We start from the raw sequence: 18,154 nt of genomic DNA on the forward strand, positions 1-18,154 counted from the left end.
CACTTAGGTACATAAACGTTCCTGGGTCTGGTCCCAGCTGTGCAGACTGTGCTAGGCTTATTCATGAGCTGAGAATAATACTTTCTTCTTGCAACAATCATTGCTTGGTGAGCTGTCGTCCCTGGGAATGGCACCGCAGGTCCATCCTGTTCACCTGAGGCTGAACTCGGTGAACAGAGATCTCTGCCGGGACCCTCATGGATGCTGTAGCCAAAGCTGAAAGCATCCTAATGAAAACTGCTAAATAAAGCCTGTAGACTGGCCTATGCAGTAACCATGTGCACCTAGATAGATGAGCACAACCTGACAGGTACCCTTCGGAGATAGGGCCGCCTGTGGAGCACACCCTGATGTGGCTCACTGCAATGCAAATAAGGTAGAGAGGAAGGTTTTTTTTTTTTTTTTTCAGGACATATTCAGGATCAGCTTTCCTTCAAGACTGGATAATACAGTGGAGTATTTCTAGTACTGGGGCCGGTGCAAACAATCAGAGTGATACTGCCATGTCATGAAATAAATAGCTTAAAAAGGAGAAAATGTGCAAGAGGCAATGCTTGACATTTAAAAGAAAATCAAATTCCAGAATGCAAGTGATATCCCAAAAGGAAGCTTTTCCGATACCTCTGAACTTCAGTCAAAATTTATTTTGCAAGAATTATTGTTTGTAGTTGCAATTGTTTCGAAAAATATTGCTGATTGTTCAAGTTCAGGATGGACTCAGAATGTCACCATTGTGGGTGAGAGCAAAAAATGTAGTCTGAACCAATCTACTTGAGTCTTGAAAGCCTCATACCAGACTCAGACTCATGAATGCAGTGTAGTACATTTTGGCTTCTTTGTATGGCTCTGAGGCTCGACGTTTATCCGCCCAGGAGGACGTTTCCGAGCTCCTGGACAGTCTAGCTGACTGCCGTGCCAGCAAATCTGCACCAGTATCCGTTCTCATAGTTCATGCATCGGTGCCTTGGCCGTCCTCCTGCGCGCCCGTGCCAGCGGGATCTCCGCACGGGGCTCGCTGGTGCGCAAGGAACACCCCTTGGCCTTCCTTCCCCTCCCTTGTTGGTGCTCATGGAAATAGCCGTTCTGGACAGTAGCTCATTTGCTTTCTAGCAGCTGTTGCTCCTCCAGCTACGTCCCACTCATGCTGCTCCCCCATTTTCTGGAGTCTTTACATGTTTGCAAAAGAGCCAGGAGGTGGGTGAGATGTCCTTGCTTCACCTTCGAGGCTCTCCAAGACCCAGAACTAAGCATGCTTTACCCTTGCCCCCACTTCCGTCTCATCTGCCCATGATGATGGATCAGCACCTCTCGCAGCATAGGGAAGCCTGCCCCTTCCTCCTGTGAGAACATGGGACTGTGTAAGATGTCCTTGAACACCAGCTACTGCACATGCAGGGCCATCACCTTCATCCCTGGAGCTGCACCAAGCCCATCACCACCCTCCAAACCCAGGCTGCAGTCACAGGATTAACATCTGGTAGGAGGGAAAGTGTTCTGCTTATAATACAGAAAATACTGAAAAGCTCATTTTTCCTCCAAACTACTATAGTCTACTGTTCCTAGCCCCAGCACCGCCCTAAATACACTCCCATGATACCCAACTTTGCCATCTAACACAACAAAAAAACAATCCATGGAGCTTTCTATGCTTGGAAACTCAGGTTCTTTAGACGGCTGCCTAGAATGTGTCTCATCTGGGAGGGTTTAGTTTGGAAAAATAAATCTTCCAGTGGTTTTCTGCAAAGTCTCCAAGAAGCCCATTAAAGTTTGATTTATATAGTTGTCTTCCACTGAAAGGTATTCTCAGTGTCTTTCATAAGAGCTTTATAAAAGAAAAAGGAAAGGGAGGAAAATGGTGTAAATCTTGACTAAGACACAAAAAGGGGGGTCAGGAAAGGCTGTGTCCTGCAGGCCAGGACACACTGGGAAAGGGTGACAATGCTGGATGGACACTGCCAAGAGAAGGGCCCCCGACCACCACGAGAAAAGTGTATCATGTAAAGAATATGTAGAAACCTAGAGGGATAACTTTGCCTTTAGATAGTGTATGTGGAGAACAATGACCTTAAATATTATAAAAATTGGCTTAGTTTGAGCTAATAAAACTGAATAGCTGCAATAGCTTTGTGTCATGTGAATGGAATTCTGAATAAAGAGCAGAGTTTTTAGGGAGTATATCTTCTTAGTATGAAAATATTCCAGTTTATTTATCCACAATATTTTAATAAAAGACATTGTCTAGAAAGGCACATTTTTTTATAGTTGATAGAAGTTACCCAAAATAAGAATGATTTTATTCTAACTTTTTGCTTCTCTGCTTCTGCTTTTTTTTTTTTTTTTTTTTTTTTTAGTCTTTCTCATTAATCTCTAATGTGCTTGAAAAGAATATTCGAAACAAGATGGGTGTCTGTTACGGTTAGGGAATATATATTCCCCAGCAGCATGATGTGATCTGTCATCCAGGCTTGCTGCAAGTGCTGAACGCAAAGTTTGCCGTGATACTTGTCATAATGGTTGTTGGTAAATATGAGGAGATAAAAGTGAGGAAACTCAGTAGCTGAAGGGTCATCGCAGGACAGTAGTTTTGCATAACACAACTTGAAAGGGAGCATCAAAACTGTTATGGCATTCTCTGTGCCTCTTTAACTGCATCAGAGTGTTTTCTCTGAGCACCAGCAAAAACTGGGCTTGCACAGGCAGGCGGGAGACGAGCTTGTGCCTATCTGCTGAGAAGAGGCTATTAAATGTTCAGCGCTGGACTGAATGTGCTATGCTTCTCTCCACCCCAGCGCCTGCAGTTGTCATATAATGAAATTTCATGACTTTTTTGCTTTGGTTTGTTTTCTTTACATCAACATCTGATTTTACTCCCTGCTTTGTTTCTGCTTTAGTTGCTCCCCCACAAGATCTTCAGATTACTGATCCTGGACTTTTAGGTTCCCTCGACATAGAGTGGAAGCCTCCACTCAACGTGCAAACCTTCAACGAATGCACAGTAAAATATAAGCTTGAATACCGTAACGCAGATGACAGAGACTGGAAGGTAAGACAAAAGTGCAGTTAAACCCTCTTCGTCATGTTGCTGTTCTTCTGTCTTTAGTTCTTGCATTGATTTAAGCTTGCAACTAAACGAGCCGTATGGCCTCAGTAAAATAGCTGCTCCACCTTGCTGTGAAAAAAACAAGCTCTAGTCTATAGGGCCAGTGGTTTGAAACTTTTGCCAGATGGGAATGTGATTTGCACTTTAACAGCAGCAGCAGCCAGAGCTGGAATAAGGGGCTACTGCTGCCAGAGGGTGTGCTCCTTGCTGCCAGATGTAATCCAACAGTATCCAGTAGCATTCCTCATCGTAAAAGCGCTATACTTTTTAGAAAGTCTTTATAGGGCTTGAACGGGAACTCATACAATGCCAACAGATCCTCTGGGCTGCAAAATGTTACATAAATATAAGACTGTTTTTCATTAATTAGCCTGATGTTCTAACAGTCCCTTTATCCAAGAGAGTGTTTTTAATCCCCATTTACTTTTGCCTTTTAGCTACGTTTAGCTCATCACTGTGATAAAATGGCCAATCTTATCCCATTGCTGAGTAGCAGGGCAATAGCAGATACGCGCCGTGCAGGCAGAGTTGTTGCAATATTTCTGGGAGCACTTTGAAGCTGGAAGCTGCTGTGGGGTTGGGAGGGAGACGGAGCCGGGAGAGGAGAAACCCTGCAAAGCCTGCTTGCTCGGCGCCAGTCACCCTGCCAGCAGCGTGCGGCTGTGCCCGTTCTTCTACGCTGATTTGAAACAACATTTCAAAAGCATCAAGCAAAAAAATGCAAAATTTTTTTTAAAAAAAGGCAGAATTCCCTGGAGCACAAATAATAAAAGTGTCTCATGCCAGGCAGACCTGGAAGATAGAACCAAAATCCCCTCTCCTAGTCTGCCAGAACTTTGACCTCAGATGAGGTAACAAAGAAGAGATGGTTTAAAAAGCAAACAAACCAAACAAAAAACACATGGGGAAGCAAGAGCCAAGGCTGCCTGTCAGAAACACGTGGCTCAGTTGGGCTCCAAACTGCTGGGACGGGCGACAAACCGCACCATTGCGGGCTACACCGCTGCAGCTCCGGTTGCAGCAGCCGTTTTCGTTTTACAATACGTTGCTGCCGTCTCTTTGTTTGCTGTAACGCTCATGGACTTCGTTTTCTCTTTTGTAAAGAGGTTGGGGGGGGGGCTTCCAAATCTAAGGAAAAAAGGATTATCTCAAAAAGAGGGCTCGAAAAGTTATCCCCCAAAGGGCCATACGTGCTGGTGCGAGGCGCGCGGCGCTGCCTGGCTCCTGCTGCTCCCTGGGACAGGGGTCGGGCCGGGCAGGGTGCGCTTGCTCTTTCCCATGTGAACCATCCCTACGAGCCCAGGTGTTTGGCACGACACCACATCCTTCCTTCTGCTTCCGATTACCTCGCCGCGCTAACGAGCATCACGTTTTTATTTATGTTAGCATGCTCCACAGCCTCCTCCTGGGCACTCCCGGCTGGCAGGGATGTCCCTTGAGCCACAGCCTGCTCCTTCCTGTGGTTGCTCGTGTCCCGGCGGGTGGTGGGACTCCATGCCAGTGAGGTCAGTAGCACAGGTTTGGGAGAAAATTTCCACTGGCCGACAGGGCAACCCACAACTCGCTGTTTCCGCACTCTGCCCCAGATGGTTGCAGATGGTATGACATGAATTACCAGCCCCGTCTCAGTGCCTTGCAGGACGCTCACCTGCCACGTGACGAGCGGCCGAGCGAGGAACAGGAGCGCTGGAAAAGCCCAGGGCAGGAGCAGCAGGATAGAAATGCAAAGAAACTCTACCTTAAAGCACAGAGATGAGCTGGAGCAGGAGCACTGATAGCAAATTGTGCAGCCCACTAAGAGGCAAAAGAGGTGCTTATGAAGTCTGTCTTTCAACCAGGTTATTTTTACTAGGAAACTAAAATTCAGAGTTGGCTTTGACCTCAGCAGGCCTGCTGAAGCGAAGGTACAGACGCTGCTCAAAGGCCGGTGTACCAATGACGTGGAGGTTCAAAGTGAATGGATTCACGCCACCTTTGAGGTCCCGCTGCAAGGTTAGGAGCGGCCTTCGGTGCCTCGGGCAGCTCCGTGCGTTGCCAGAGCCCGTTGCATGGGCTGCTGCTGGGCTGGGGCTCGGTGGCTGGAGAAGACATTGCATGGCTGCTTGCAGCGTACGATACCTCTGCTCCTGTTCGCCGTGGCGGTGGTTACGGCACCCTCGGGGCTCATTTCCCTGGGTCCTGAAATGACTTCCCTGCAGCCAGGAGTTAAGAGGCTTTGACAAGAGGGAGAAGCAGAAGCAGCAGCTGGGTCTCCTGCTGCTTTCTCATTGCTTCGTGTCCCTGCCCCTCTCCAGACACTGCTGGGTTGCCCAGCTAGAGCACCACTGCTGAATAACAGTCTTCTTATCTAGCTTCTTACTCTCTCATTATTGTAACTGGCCTTTTTTCTTCTTTTTTTTCTCTTTTGACTGCCACGTGCAATTGTTCAAAGACGTCAAATGAAGTTTTTTGCTCAGCCTGAGTAGTACCTCACTAAATAGTGGTTATTTCCCATTTGACAGGCAAACTGGAATCAGAGGTTAAGGATTTTCACTGCATCTACCACGACTGGGAATACCTCAAGTGTACTTGGCAGCCAGGGCTCCTCGCTCCTCGTGGGGTGCATTACGGGCTATATTATTGGTGCGTATTAGCGAAACGGGAAAACATCCAGGCGGCAACCAAGTGAGCCTCTCTTGAATCACTCAGGGTAGCAAAGCACCGGGGCAAATAACGTTTTGACGGCTGGCAATGCTGTTACGTGATCCACAGGGACCGAGCGGACAGTCCCCTTGCTCACCGAGGCAGCACCCCAGGCAGCGTGCGCCTTCCCGCCGGGAGAGCCCAGACCCCGCATCACACCTTCCCGCAGCGCCAAATGCCGCCCTGCTTTGCGCTTTTGACTTTGTTGGATATGCCCAGAGCATTCTGGCTGCCCCTTGCCTAAGCGCAGGACTCGGCAGGCGGTTACCAAGCTCAGTGAACCCCATACGACGAGCGGGGCTTCTTGCACGCTCACGGTTTTAACCCTTCAAATACACCTGCGCAGCCTCAGCGCAGCTCACAGGCGCGTGCTGCCGAAGCGCAGCACCAAAGGCTGTTTCCCCGCTGCTTCTGTTATGCTGCTGCTTAACTGAACTTGGTGATTCTTTCTTCAAGACAAACAAAGCGAGGTTGTTTTTTTTTTTTTTATGTTTTTTTGGCCAAAGGAAACGTTTCATTTGCTAACGATACTGTAGTAGGGATGACTTGGGTTTCATGCCTGCGGGCAACTTGCAGACGGAAACCTAGCTGCTAGTTAAAAATTGTTCCCATACAGTTCTTGGAAATACTGTTCAAAGCAGCAACACTGCTTTAAAAGCATTTTAATAACCGCAAAGGTCGCTTTGAAGAAAACCATGGAAAATCATGGTTCGGTCCTGAAAAAATACACCCTCGTTTAACTGCCCGTAATGAAAACAGGCGCTCGGCGCTGGGTCCCACTGTACACCGGGGGGGGGGAACGCAGCTGCGGTGTCTTTTCCACCTCTGCGAGTTAATTTGTGCAGCTCCCCAGCGGCAGCTTGCCGGCACCCGGCGCGTTAACCGGGCAAGGCGCTTCCCGAGCCGACGCTGCCGGTCACCGGTGCGGTCCCTGCAGTGTGTACAGGCTGCCACGAGCATGCCAAAGCCTGCCTCCTCGTGATGCATTATCAGCCCCTGCCATTAATGGAGAACCCCCCCCCCCCCCCCCGAATTAACGGCTTTGGGAGAGGCGTGCTGCCGCGCAGCAGCTGGTAACCAGCAAACCCCCCATCTCGCTCCCGCCCGCTGCTTTGGCATTATCGGAGCAGGACCTACCGGCAAGGCAGCTCGTTCCTGCGAGCGCCCGAGTCACCCGCCATAAACCGTTTCGGCTTTGTTAAGGGGTTTCCCTTAACGCCGGAGCCGGTGGCTGCTGATGCCGCAAGCAGCGCGGGTGGCTCCATGCGCCCGGGGCTGGGTCCTGGCCCCGGCTCCACTAGCGCTGCAGCATCGCCCCAGGCCTCTCGCACGCCAGCAGCGGGCCTGGCCCAGCCTGGAAGACCAGCTCACAAGCCAGGCGTGCGTGCTGATTTCTCTCTCTCCCCACATCTTTCCCACAACAGGCCTCCGGGCAATGAGATGTCTAACGCAACGTGCTTTGGGGGGGGGGGGGGTCACTTCCAAAATCAAAAGGTGGTAGGACATAGGAGATAGTCGTGGCTTAGGTCCAGTTTTACTCCCATCTAACCATTCTCAAAAAAAAAAAAAACCTATATTGCAAATACTTACTGCCCTCGCTTTTTTTTTCCCCCCTTCTTCTTCTTTTTTCTCCCATTTTCCTGGCACACCTCTAGGTACGAGGGCCTGGACCATGCAGAGCAGTGTGATGACTATATTCAGGACCATGGTATAAACATTGGCTGCATGTTGCAAAATCTGAGCCAGGCAGAATATAAGGACCTGACCATTTGCGTCAACGGTTCCGCGGCGGCTACACTGCTGAGACCTTTGTACGTCACCGTTCGCCTCCAAAACCTAGGTAAGAACCGCAGAGAGCTCAGCCGGGCTCCGGGGAACCAGGCGGCCGCCGGGCGGCAAAGGCTAACCCTGCTGCACCGAGGGGACGCAAACTAACGTCGGCATCACACATGGGCAGCTGTACAGTGTCCGGATGAATTTGTCACTGGAGAAGGGGCTGTGGCATGTGCCATGCAGGACTTTAGTCTCGAGCAGCGTTTGCAGTTGAGCGACACTGCTCGGTGCCTGGCCCGGGACGTGCAAGTGCCATCCGTGCTCAGGCAGCCGACCGCTTCTGGTCTGCAGCAACGGCCGCGTTGAGGCAGAGAGCAGCCTAGGGGTCATCCCTGGCTGAGCGGGTGGAAGGGCTGAACGTGGGTCCGTGAGCTCCCTTGTCCCACGCTCGCCCCAGTAGACTGTACCGGAGCCCTAGCCCTGGTGGCACCATGGCAGAGGTGGCTGCAGTCACTGCTGCTGGAGCGAAACCGCTGCTGCAGCCCCGCCAGCCCCGGGGAGGGCTTGTTTAAAGCAAGTCCCCGGCGACAGAGAATTGGGTGCAAGGTGTGATGGGGTCTGCCAGTGCTGCACGGCTGAAAAGCAAAGGTGGGTTTCCGAGTCGTCAGAGACGAGGAGAGCAAGCAGAGTGCAGCATGACATATCACCTGACGCTCGTACTCACCCGTTGTTGTGGGCACTTACTCTCCGGGTGCCTTTACCAAATATCAAGGTCGCAGAACAAATAGCTAGTCCTCCAGTGCAGCCACTGACCCAAGCAGCAGGATTTCTGGATTTGATTAGCGCTGCCATGTGCTGCTTGTGTGCTTTGGGCACGCGGCATCAGCCAGAGCCCCCGCTGCGATGCAGCGTGTCGGGCCGGCGCTCGCGGCAGGGGACGGGGACGCCCCGCGGCGCAATGCTCCAACGCCGGCGGTCAAAGTCCCCGCGCCGCGCTTCAGCGCGCGGAGCTGGCGCAATCCGTGCGCCAAGTTAAAACAAATGATCCAGCTTCCGGCCTTGGAGCAGCCGACGCTCCTACAGCATCGCGACTGATAGCAACGGGAGGGGGGGCGTCAAAATACCGTTTTTCGGGGAAGATCAGAGGTTGCCAGTGATTAACCAAATCCGCTCCCGCGAGGCTCCGTTTCATTACACCGCTTGACCTTCTCTTTTCCCCTAGCAAAGCCGTCACCCCCGGAGGGGCTGTCGGTGTCCGTGTCCGGCCCCGAGGAGCTGCGGGTGGTGTGGAGCCCGCCGCGGGGCGAGACGCCGTCCCAGTGCCTGGAGTACGAGGTGCAGCTGGCAGAAGACCGAGGAGACGCCAAGGCTGCCTGGGCGGTAGGGAAAACACACCGCTGCTGGCAGCGCAGCGCGCCGTCGCTCGGGGAGGAGATGGGGCTAACCAGGGTCCTGCCTCGTGGCCGGGAAGCGGAGGCACGCGGTGGAAAACCCCGACCCGCCGCCCTCCCGCACGTGTTCCTGCTTAACACCGTGACCCCCCAGCCCCAGTGCTTGCTTTAACAACAGCCCCCGGTGCAAGTCTCTGAACGAGCATTTTCCCCAGCCTGTTATGTCAGAAACTTCACTTACCGCATGTAAAGGTTGTTTTGGTTTGCTTTCCTGAATACAGGAGCACAAGCTGGTCCAAGGAAACTATAATTCTCATTTTGCCAAAGAAGCGGCTCATGACACAATGCATCATTTCTGCATACTGCTTATTCCTTTTGCATTATTCAGCTGCAGTTTTGATAGCAAAACTTGATAGCAAAAATAGCAAAAATTAATTAGTCATAGGGACATCTGACAGATATTTTCTTTCTTTAATTGTCATATTCTAGATATGAATCTACTTAGCCAATTCCAAGAAGGATTCCGTAAATTAACATGCATAAATGGCGACATACATGACAGAGACCTCAGAATGTATATATTTTCAGTAGGTTAATCTCTACAATCATCTTTCTGGCATTGGTTGGTCCAAAGCTATTGTGCAATCCTTTAAAACTGCCGAAACATAATCCAACGGCTCATAGAGTCTGGGTAGCATGTTTGGAAACATCAGACCATGCCGGAGAGCTACTAGCTGTGGGATGCAATTCCTCGATTTTTGTTCTCTGTGCTGTTTTGTTTCTTAGTCTGTGTCAACGCAAATGGAGACCGTCTTTACCATTCTCAGAGCAAATCAAAGCCGTGTTTCATGTGTCCGTGTCAGGGGCAGAACAAATATCTTCTGTGCTGACCAGGGCTTTTGGAGCGAATGGACGCAAGAGTGTTTCTCTGGTATGGAACCAAAACGCAACCGGCATTTCTTCTACATCCTTACAGAGCCAGTTTGGGACAAAGTGCTGATGGCTGCAATGGGCATCTGCTGGTATCCGGTGCTGGAGACGGGACCCTGATCCAGCATAGTCATTCTTATGGCTTTGCATCTCCACAGCACTTAGCAGACGAGACCCAAAATATTAACCTTTCCTCACGAGCAAAAAAAAAGTGCCCTCAGGGCACCTTCTCCACCCACCCAGAGCTTCCAGGAGGATTCAGCTGCCTCTGCTACAAATGAGGGCTAATTTTAAGAGCGATAGGGGCAAGCTGAGAAGATAGGCCCTGCCTTAACTCCCAAAGAAACAGTATGTAACACCGGCAAGTCACAAAGCCTGGGCTCTATAGAGGCTGTCCCAGTGTGCCTTAGCCCTACCACAAGAAGACAGTTGCATAGTGGTGGCTGCAGATAAATGCTCTGCCGAAGGGTAGCAGGTCACCCGAACACATTGAGTTTGCTTTAAAAGAGGTAATGCGACTCGTTCTGCAAGCTGCCATTGCCTTATTCACCGTCATTTCTCTCCACAGTGTCCAGAAAAGAGGACAAGCAGCTATTTATCCTCATTCCAGTCATTCTGAGTTTTTCCTGTAGCCTCATCATATTTATGTTGATTGGCCAGTGCAAGAAAAGGTAAGCACGAAAGCAGCCTGCACACACAACGTGCTTTCATACAGGTGTCTCAGACTCCAGTTATGCATGAAGTGATATATCAAATAATAAGAGCCAAATACGTTAATAGATACCCGAAGACTGAACATTAAATAGCAGCTTATATCCAGCAATAAGCATGGTGGTTTCTGATATAAAATGCCTCACAACGAGCTATAAACTCATAGCAGAGCCCCATCTCTTGATGAGACAAACCTAGACTCTTTCTGTCAAGTGCAGCGCTTTCTGTGCATGCTCTCCACGTGTAGAGCAGCATAAGCAATGCTATTAGCTTGCCCCAAACCACTCAGCCAGCAGAATGTTTGTTCTGGCTATGGTAAAGAAATGCCATTTTTACGGGCTGAGGCTCATTCTCTTCACACTTATATCACCGTTTGCATTCATTTCCATGTCACATTGCACAGGGGGAAAGCTGATGCAGTAGATGAATTTGCCTGTATCCGAGTTATTGTCACTGATGACATTTTCCTCGGGTCAGAAGGATCACTTAGAGAGAACTGCTCTCCTGGTACAGATACTATTATCCTTTCCTTACAACTGTATAGGGCGAGCATGTGGGTAGCCTTTGTTACATGCATTTAAGGCATCATTGATGAGGGAGAACTGGCTATAGAAATACTTTCATGCTCTTATAAGAGATGAACTAACGCATTTTGGATAGACGAATGCACGGGCTTTTAGACACACACAATTTTTTATGTTTTGTATCTACCTTTCAAATATTTTTGTTCACGAAATTTGAACAAAGAGCAGATGCTAGCAAGAGACCCATGGAAAGCAAATGCTCCTGTATTGTCACAGAGATGCCGCGGGGTTTCACAGGGATGCCACGGGGGGTTTACCAGCTCTCTCTTGGTGCTGGGAATAACAGCCTGTGTCCACTTCAGATCCCCAGCAGGAAAGCCGTTGCCCTTGTCCATGGGATGCTAACTCCGCGATGACTGTACTGCCTGTGTTTGATGGATTGCTCTTAGAAGATCATCCCAAGGAGAGACAAGGAGCTCTGAGCTATCTAAAGTCCCTTTGGGCCTCTGCTACTTGCTGCCATTTACAAGGTTGGTTGTTGGATTTCAAGTCCTCAGCAGGCCCAGGAAGACCTCGGAAGAGTTTCTAAACTGATTCTGGAGCAAACTGTTTCTGATAAAGGGACAAGGGAGAAAAAGGAGGCAGTGGGAACAGCAATGAATAAAGACACCACTCTGCTGTGTGGGTTTTTTTTTTTTAGAGTGTCAGCAGGAGGCACATTGAAGGGCAAGACCTCACACACAACGCTACCTACTAATGCCTGCAGATTGCCACTTTATCCCACTCCTTTCTCACCATTTCTTCCTCCCTAGTCCCCAAATACTCTATCTGCTGATAGTATTTAAATGCTGCCCTTGAGCTAACTGTATTTATTTCATCACCTGATACGCCTTATCTTTTGCAAAGCTGAAGTAGGGAGGCCTCAAGAGAAAATTTTGCTGTAAAAAGACATAGTCACAGCTATGGCAAATGACAGACAGCTAAAAGGAAAAGCAAAGGGTTACTCTGGCAAAGGCAAGAATGGGAGCTTCTCTAGGAACTGAGCACAGGTACCAGAATTCAGTGCAGTATCCCAGATGTCTCTCAATACCATGTACTCAGCTAATGGAATAGCTGACTGGCTTTTAAGGAATCACTCCCTCTACTGATTGAAAAAAAAAAATCAGCACTACAGCTGGGTGACCCCCCAAATGAGACACTATCCACCAAGCACAGTTCTGGGTTTGTCCGTTAAAAAAAAATGAACTAACCCAAACCCATGTGTTTACTGTGCTTTCACTTCCTCTGACCAAGCCAGAGAACATATTTTCTTGTGGGAGTAGTTATTCCCAGATGGAAATTTCTAGTGCACGGGGGAAGCTTGGAAAGAAAATAAAGTTTGCAGCAATCAGATATGCAAAGAAAGAACCCTGTTAATACAGTCAGAAAACAACACAGCAAGCGATGTCTTATGCATCCAACTGCAAAATTACTCAGTCACTATTAGCTGCTCAGAGGGCAACAACCTAATGCTCTTCGGGGAGCAATCAAAGAAAAAAAGCACCAGAAAAATCGGACTGGAGGAGAAATGAAATTACCCGATTGCTGTTATTTGGAGGAGATACAACCTCTGACCATACCCTCTGCTGCTTCCTGGGGCTCCTAGTCAGCGTTAGATGGCTTTACTTTAAAAATACTGGCAAGCATGCAACGGGCGCTGCAAATGCTGTGTTTTAACTCAATGAATGCAGCACGTTGGCTACGAGAGAAAGGAGCTGGACTGGGCACGGCGCTGCCTGATCTCGCAGAGGGCGGAAGGAACCATGAGCGAGCGAAGGAAGCTGAAACAAAGCTGACCCGGAGCACGGATGAATTCAGAGCTGAGCTGCTCGGCTGGGTTAACGCTGGGGTCTTTCCAGTGCTTTTAGGATCCACGGGACTTGCGCGCATGCAAAACTGGGGAGCACTTGGGCTATGGGTCTTCAGGACTGCCATCATGGGCAGTAGTTATTGCATTAATAATAGTGGTTAAAATCCAAAAGTGCTAAAGGAAACCATTGGAATGAGGCCTGTTGAGCTTCCCTGCTCCTGAAAATAATGCCCAGTATGCCTTTGATACTCTGCCAGCCTGTCAAACCATTTAAATGGCTACTAAAAATACATGGCCACATTGTGAAACTCTCCCATTTGAAATGCAGAGTAATAGAGACCACCCTGGTGCAGCGGGTAAATCAGATGTAATTTCACCCACTTGACTGCAAGGGAGCCCCCGACACAGATTGCACAGGCATCTGGGGTGCTCAACAGCCTGGCAGGCACCGGCACTGCTTGCCCATCCACCTGCCCCGCAAGGACAAGATCTCCATGCCTCTTTGGTGGGGGGAGCCAAGGCTTCACGCGGTGCGACCCCTCCAGAGTGCTCCATGCAGAGGGGACGCCAGCAGAGGTGGCAGCCTCGGAACACGTTGCCCACGGGTGCGAGTCCTCTGACTGCAAACTGTTGTACCTGCACGGGCCAAGCGCACAAACCCAAGCGACCAGGCAGTGAGAAGACCCCAGGTAAACAAATAGCAGAGCAAAGAGCCCACTTACAGCCCTAAACTCTTGCTAGGCCAAGTGCAGCTCAAGCACAGAGCAAAAACCCTGCTCTAAGTAAGTCTACGGAAATGCCAGGAAATGTGCCAGAGGGGAGAAGTGATGCTAAGACCATGCTGGAGCTCTCTTTAGGCACTGCTTTATAAGCCAGGTTAAGGCTTCTAGCCTAATTCTGTCCAAAAAGAGATAAGAAGGGAAGAAGAATGGACAGGTGGCAGAGGAACAGATGTTGTACCTCCAGAGCTACAACTCGCCCCAGAAAAGATCAGAGCTGTTTCAGTAACCACAAAACATAAAAATCAGGCTGAAGTATGCCTAGAAACCTGCCTAGTAACGGAGTGATAAATTAAGGACATCTCCTTATATCGGTATGCTGCGGCTCTATGTGCGTGTCTAGGTGAGGAAAGGCGGGCTTTGCCCTGGAGCGGCTTCCCAGCACCAGGCTCGTCCCCGCGCTCAGGGTCCTCCCTGCACAGCCGAGACACCTCCACCTGCTCCTCGCAGCATTGCATCTGCAGCACGAGCAACATCCGGTCCTCATACGTGGCCCTCTCTACTTCCTAACATCCTAAACCTTGCTAGAATTTCAGCATTACGCTCCCCCCGCCAAATCCGCAGAATTATACTAATTCCGTATTCCTAATTACGCAGTCTTTGCAGCATAGCAGTTGACTCCATTTCCTGTAGTCCATAATTAATATTTTCAGTAAAGCTCTTTCAAAAGCAGTCCTTTGGCATACTCTGCTCTTATTGCTCCCAGCTTCTGTCCTGCTTCCACCGTGTTTTTACTGTACTCACCCCCGCCAGCTCTGGCGGGGCATGTCTTTGCCCGACTCGCACCAAGAACGCCTCTGCACACCCTCGAGCTCACGGCCTCGCTGCCCTCTTTGCAGCTCTTTGCTCCTTCGGCGCACGAGGAGCCGTGAAGGTTGCATGGCCCCCGAGCCGGGGTGCGGGTGCGGGCAGCCCCGCGGCCGCTGGGTGTCAGCATCTGTGCTCCAGCACCAGGCAGAGGCAGAGCAGCTCCCGACAGCGTTCCCTAGTTATGGCCGGAAAGCCAGAGAGAGGAGACAACGGCTCTGAGACTGCACCGCAGATGAGCTTGGCGCGCTCCGTCCTGCCAAGCGGGGAAGCGTCGCGCCTTTGTCCCATCGTTCGGCGCCCGCTTGGCTGTTGGGTAACGTCGCCGCTGGCCACTCTCGGCCTCGTGGATCAGCGCAGCCGCGCTAACCGGGTCCTGCAGCACGCGCCCGTCCGGCGCCGCGGCAGAGCCCAGTGCACCGATCTGGTGTCACCGCAGATCCTGGCAGCACGCGCCCATCCAGCATCACCGCAGAGCCCGGCACTCATCTGGTGCCTCCGCAGAGCCCGGCACTGACCCAGTGCCACCGCAGAGCCCAGCACTCATCTGGTGCCACCACAGAGCCTGGCACTGACCCAGTGCCACCGCAGAGCCTGACACTCATCTGGTGCCTCCGCAGAGCCCGGCACTGACCCAGTGCCACCGCAGAGCCCAGCACTCATCTGGTGCCACCACAGAGCCTGGCACTGACCCAGTGCCACCGCAGAGCCCAGCACTCATCTGGTGCCTCCGCAGAGCCCGGCACTGACCCAGTGCCACCGCAGAGCCCAGCACTCATCTGGTGCCACCACAGAGCCTGGCACTGACCCAGTGCCACCACAGAGCCTGACACTCATCTGGTGCCTCCGCAGAGCCCGGCACTGACCCAGTGCCACCGCAGAGCCCGGCACTCATCTGGTGCCTCCGCAGAGCCCGGCACTGACCCAGTGCCACCGCAGAGCCCAGCACTCATCTGGTGCCTCCGCAGAGCCCGGCACTGACCCAGTGCCACCGCAGAGCCCGGCACTCATCTGGTGCCTCCGCAGAGCCCGGCACTGACCCAGTGCCACCGCAGAGCCCAGCACTCATCTGGTGCCTCCGCAGAGCCCGGCACTGACCCAGTGCCACCGCAGAGCCCAGCACTCATCTGGTGCCTCCGCAGAGCCCGGCACTGACCCAGTGCCACCGCAGAGCCCAGCACTCATCTGGTGCCTCCGCAGAGCCCGGCACTGACCCAGTGCCACCGCAGAGCCCAGCACTCATCTGGTGCCACCACAGAGCCCGGCACTGACCCAGTGCCACCGCAGAGCCCGGCACTCATCTGGTGCCACCGCAGAGCCCAGCACTGACCCAGTGCCACCGCAGAGCCTGGCACTGACCCAGTGCCACTGCAGAGCTTGGCACTGATTTGGTGCCTCCGCAGAGCCCAGTACCGATCTGGCACCACTGCAGAGCCTGGCACTCATCTGGTGCCACCACAGAGCCCGGCACCGATCTGGCACCACTGCAGAGCCCAGCACCAATCCTGGTGACCCTGCAGAGCCCAGCACTGATCCTGCTGTCACCACAGAGCCCAGCATCAATCTGACGTCACCACCGAGCCCAGTGCCCATCTGGTGCCACTGCAGAGCCTGGCACCAATCCTGGTGTCACCACAGAGCCCAGCATTGACCTGGCACCACTGCAGAGCCCAGCACCGATCCAATGTCACTGCAGAGCCCATCACCAATCCTGGTGTCCCTGCAGAGCCCGGCACTGATCTGATGTCACCGCAGAGCCCAGCCTGGCCAGCTCTCTGGCCCAGCTCACCAGCGACTGCTGCTCCCTCATGCTGCCACGCCAGAGCAGCACGGGCACCAACGGGTCCTTCTCGGGATGGTACCTAGACCCTGAGATGGTGTGAAGCGACACAGTCCTTCTGGCTTCAGCCTCAGCTGTCGAGGCTTCTGGAGTGTAATAACTAACGATAGCATCAGAAAATCTAAAAAGTTTCATGGGCCGCGGCAGGTTTGCCACTCGCCGCCCCGCGCGGCTCCGTGTGCCTCTGCAGAGCTGCGGTTTCCTCAGGAGGGTCCACGGGTCTCATAGCTGCGAGGCAAAAGAGCACGGCGACGACTCTGCTTAACAAAACGATTTTGAGGCAACATGTTGTGGTTGAGGTGTCAGAACAGCTGAAACGGCTCTTCAAAGTGCATGTGTCCAAATCCTCTTCCCCGGGTGCAGAGAAATACAATGACCTGCTGAGGAACGACAGCCACCACCAGGTTTGCATCGAAATCAGCTGTTCGGCTCCTTGCCTTCCTCAGGCTGGGCTCCTCCCGCGACGGACCCCTCTCAGACATGCCACGGGACTCCCCCGCCCGGGAAATGAAATGCCGTTTGAGCAGGGGTTATGCCAGAAACTTTTCAAAAATAATAATAAGAATTAATAAATCCTAAACGTAGCCTGGACAACATTTTGGTGTTTAAACGGGGCTTGCTCCACGGAGAGCTGAGGGTGGCCCATCCTTCAGGGCAGTGGCAGAGCCAGGCAGCGTGTGACCAGGCTGTGGTCACTGCCTTCACGCATCTGTCCCCACCAGCAGCCATCCAGCACCTCCACTTCCCCGAAACGCTGAACTGGGTGGTAGCATCCTGTCTGTGCTGGAAGATGCCAAACTTCTCACTCCAGTTCCTGCAGCTGGGTTGCAGGAAGGGGTTGGAGCCATGAGCTAAGCTCTGGCTCAGAAGTGGTCGTCTGCAAAATACTTGCTTCCTAGGAACATATTCTTGCCCAGGAAGCTTTGAATGTGGGTGGTAGAGGCATGTGATGCCTTCGGTGTGCTCGGGTGTTCCACTTCACCAAGGCCCCGCGGGATGCATTTTCATTTAGAAAAAGAAAATATCCCAAGTAATAAATACAAGGTTTTTTCACAAAGCATGGAACAGTTTCCTGTAATAGAATTCCCTTATCTAGATATCTTTATGCCCTAAAAGCACTGGAATTCACACAGTGGTAGTGAAAACATTAATCAAATCGAAACATGATGTTCTTGGGAAGGATCTGCATTTCAAGTCTAAAATCTGCAAACTCGTCTGTCCTTCGCCACCCAGGAATAGCCCAGGGTCAGACTCGGAGCACCAAGGAGCTATTTATCTGCCCACGTTTAGAAAGAAAGGCTGCAGTCAAACATATGCCAGAAAAACTGAAGACGCTGGGTGCGAAAGCGTAGTCATTGCAAGCGCCCAACCTTTCCCAGCTTCGTTCCTCCTTCAGTTTGCCGGCGGTCCGCCTGCGCGGCCACCGCTGAGGGAGTTTCAAGGCAGCGTTTGCTGCAAGTCTGCATGCTGCTTGTGCAAAACATGCTTCTTCGCCAGCGTCGCAGCCGCCTGTCTGCCCTTAGCCACGCTGTCGTCGCTTCCCCAAGCCTCTCTCCCCACGTGGCGATGACACACGAGCACTACATCAGCAACAGCACAGGCGTGCAAATAGCTTATTAACTCAGTGTACATAGCTTTCTCTATGAAATGGCTATATCCAATTTACACAGGAGGAGAAACAAAGACAACGGATACAGGTCCTCATCCTGCATCTGGGCACCCAAAACATCCCTTGCACCCATGCAAGGTGCAAGGTCCAAGTGCAGTC

At 51.7% G+C, this 18,154-nt stretch overlaps 1 protein-coding gene and 1 long non-coding RNA gene across 4 annotated transcripts in view; one reads left to right on the forward strand and one right to left on the reverse strand.

The window, feature by feature from the left end:
* Positions 1-8,769, reverse strand: part of LOC104150586 (uncharacterized) — a 27,484-nt gene extending 18,715 nt beyond the window's left edge. For all 3 annotated transcript variants that reach the window (XR_011143389.1, XR_011143386.1, XR_011143388.1), the window contains exon 1: positions 8,280-8,769. This is a non-coding gene — a long non-coding RNA (uncharacterized lncRNA). The remainder of the gene's footprint in view (positions 1-8,279) is intronic.
* The window catches only part of IL13RA2 (interleukin 13 receptor subunit alpha 2), a 14,759-nt gene extending 348 nt beyond the window's left edge, over positions 1-14,411 (forward strand). The window contains exons 2-9 of the mRNA XM_009684921.2: positions 2,892-3,043; positions 4,939-5,092; positions 5,602-5,722; positions 7,438-7,622; positions 8,778-8,935; positions 9,733-9,877; positions 10,445-10,547; positions 11,474-14,411. Of these exons, the coding sequence (XP_009683216.2) occupies positions 2,892-3,043; positions 4,939-5,092; positions 5,602-5,722; positions 7,438-7,622; positions 8,778-8,935; positions 9,733-9,877; positions 10,445-10,547; positions 11,474-11,516 (1,061 nt within the window). The 3' untranslated portion in view covers positions 11,517-14,411. The remainder of the gene's footprint in view (positions 1-2,891; positions 3,044-4,938; positions 5,093-5,601; positions 5,723-7,437; positions 7,623-8,777; positions 8,936-9,732; positions 9,878-10,444; positions 10,548-11,473) is intronic.
* Positions 14,412-18,154: the final 3,743 nt, after the last annotated feature.

The sequence above is a fragment of the Struthio camelus genome, chromosome 11, assembly GCF_040807025.1.
Source record: "Struthio camelus isolate bStrCam1 chromosome 11, bStrCam1.hap1, whole genome shotgun sequence".
Lineage (NCBI taxonomy): Eukaryota > Metazoa > Chordata > Aves > Struthioniformes > Struthionidae > Struthio > Struthio camelus.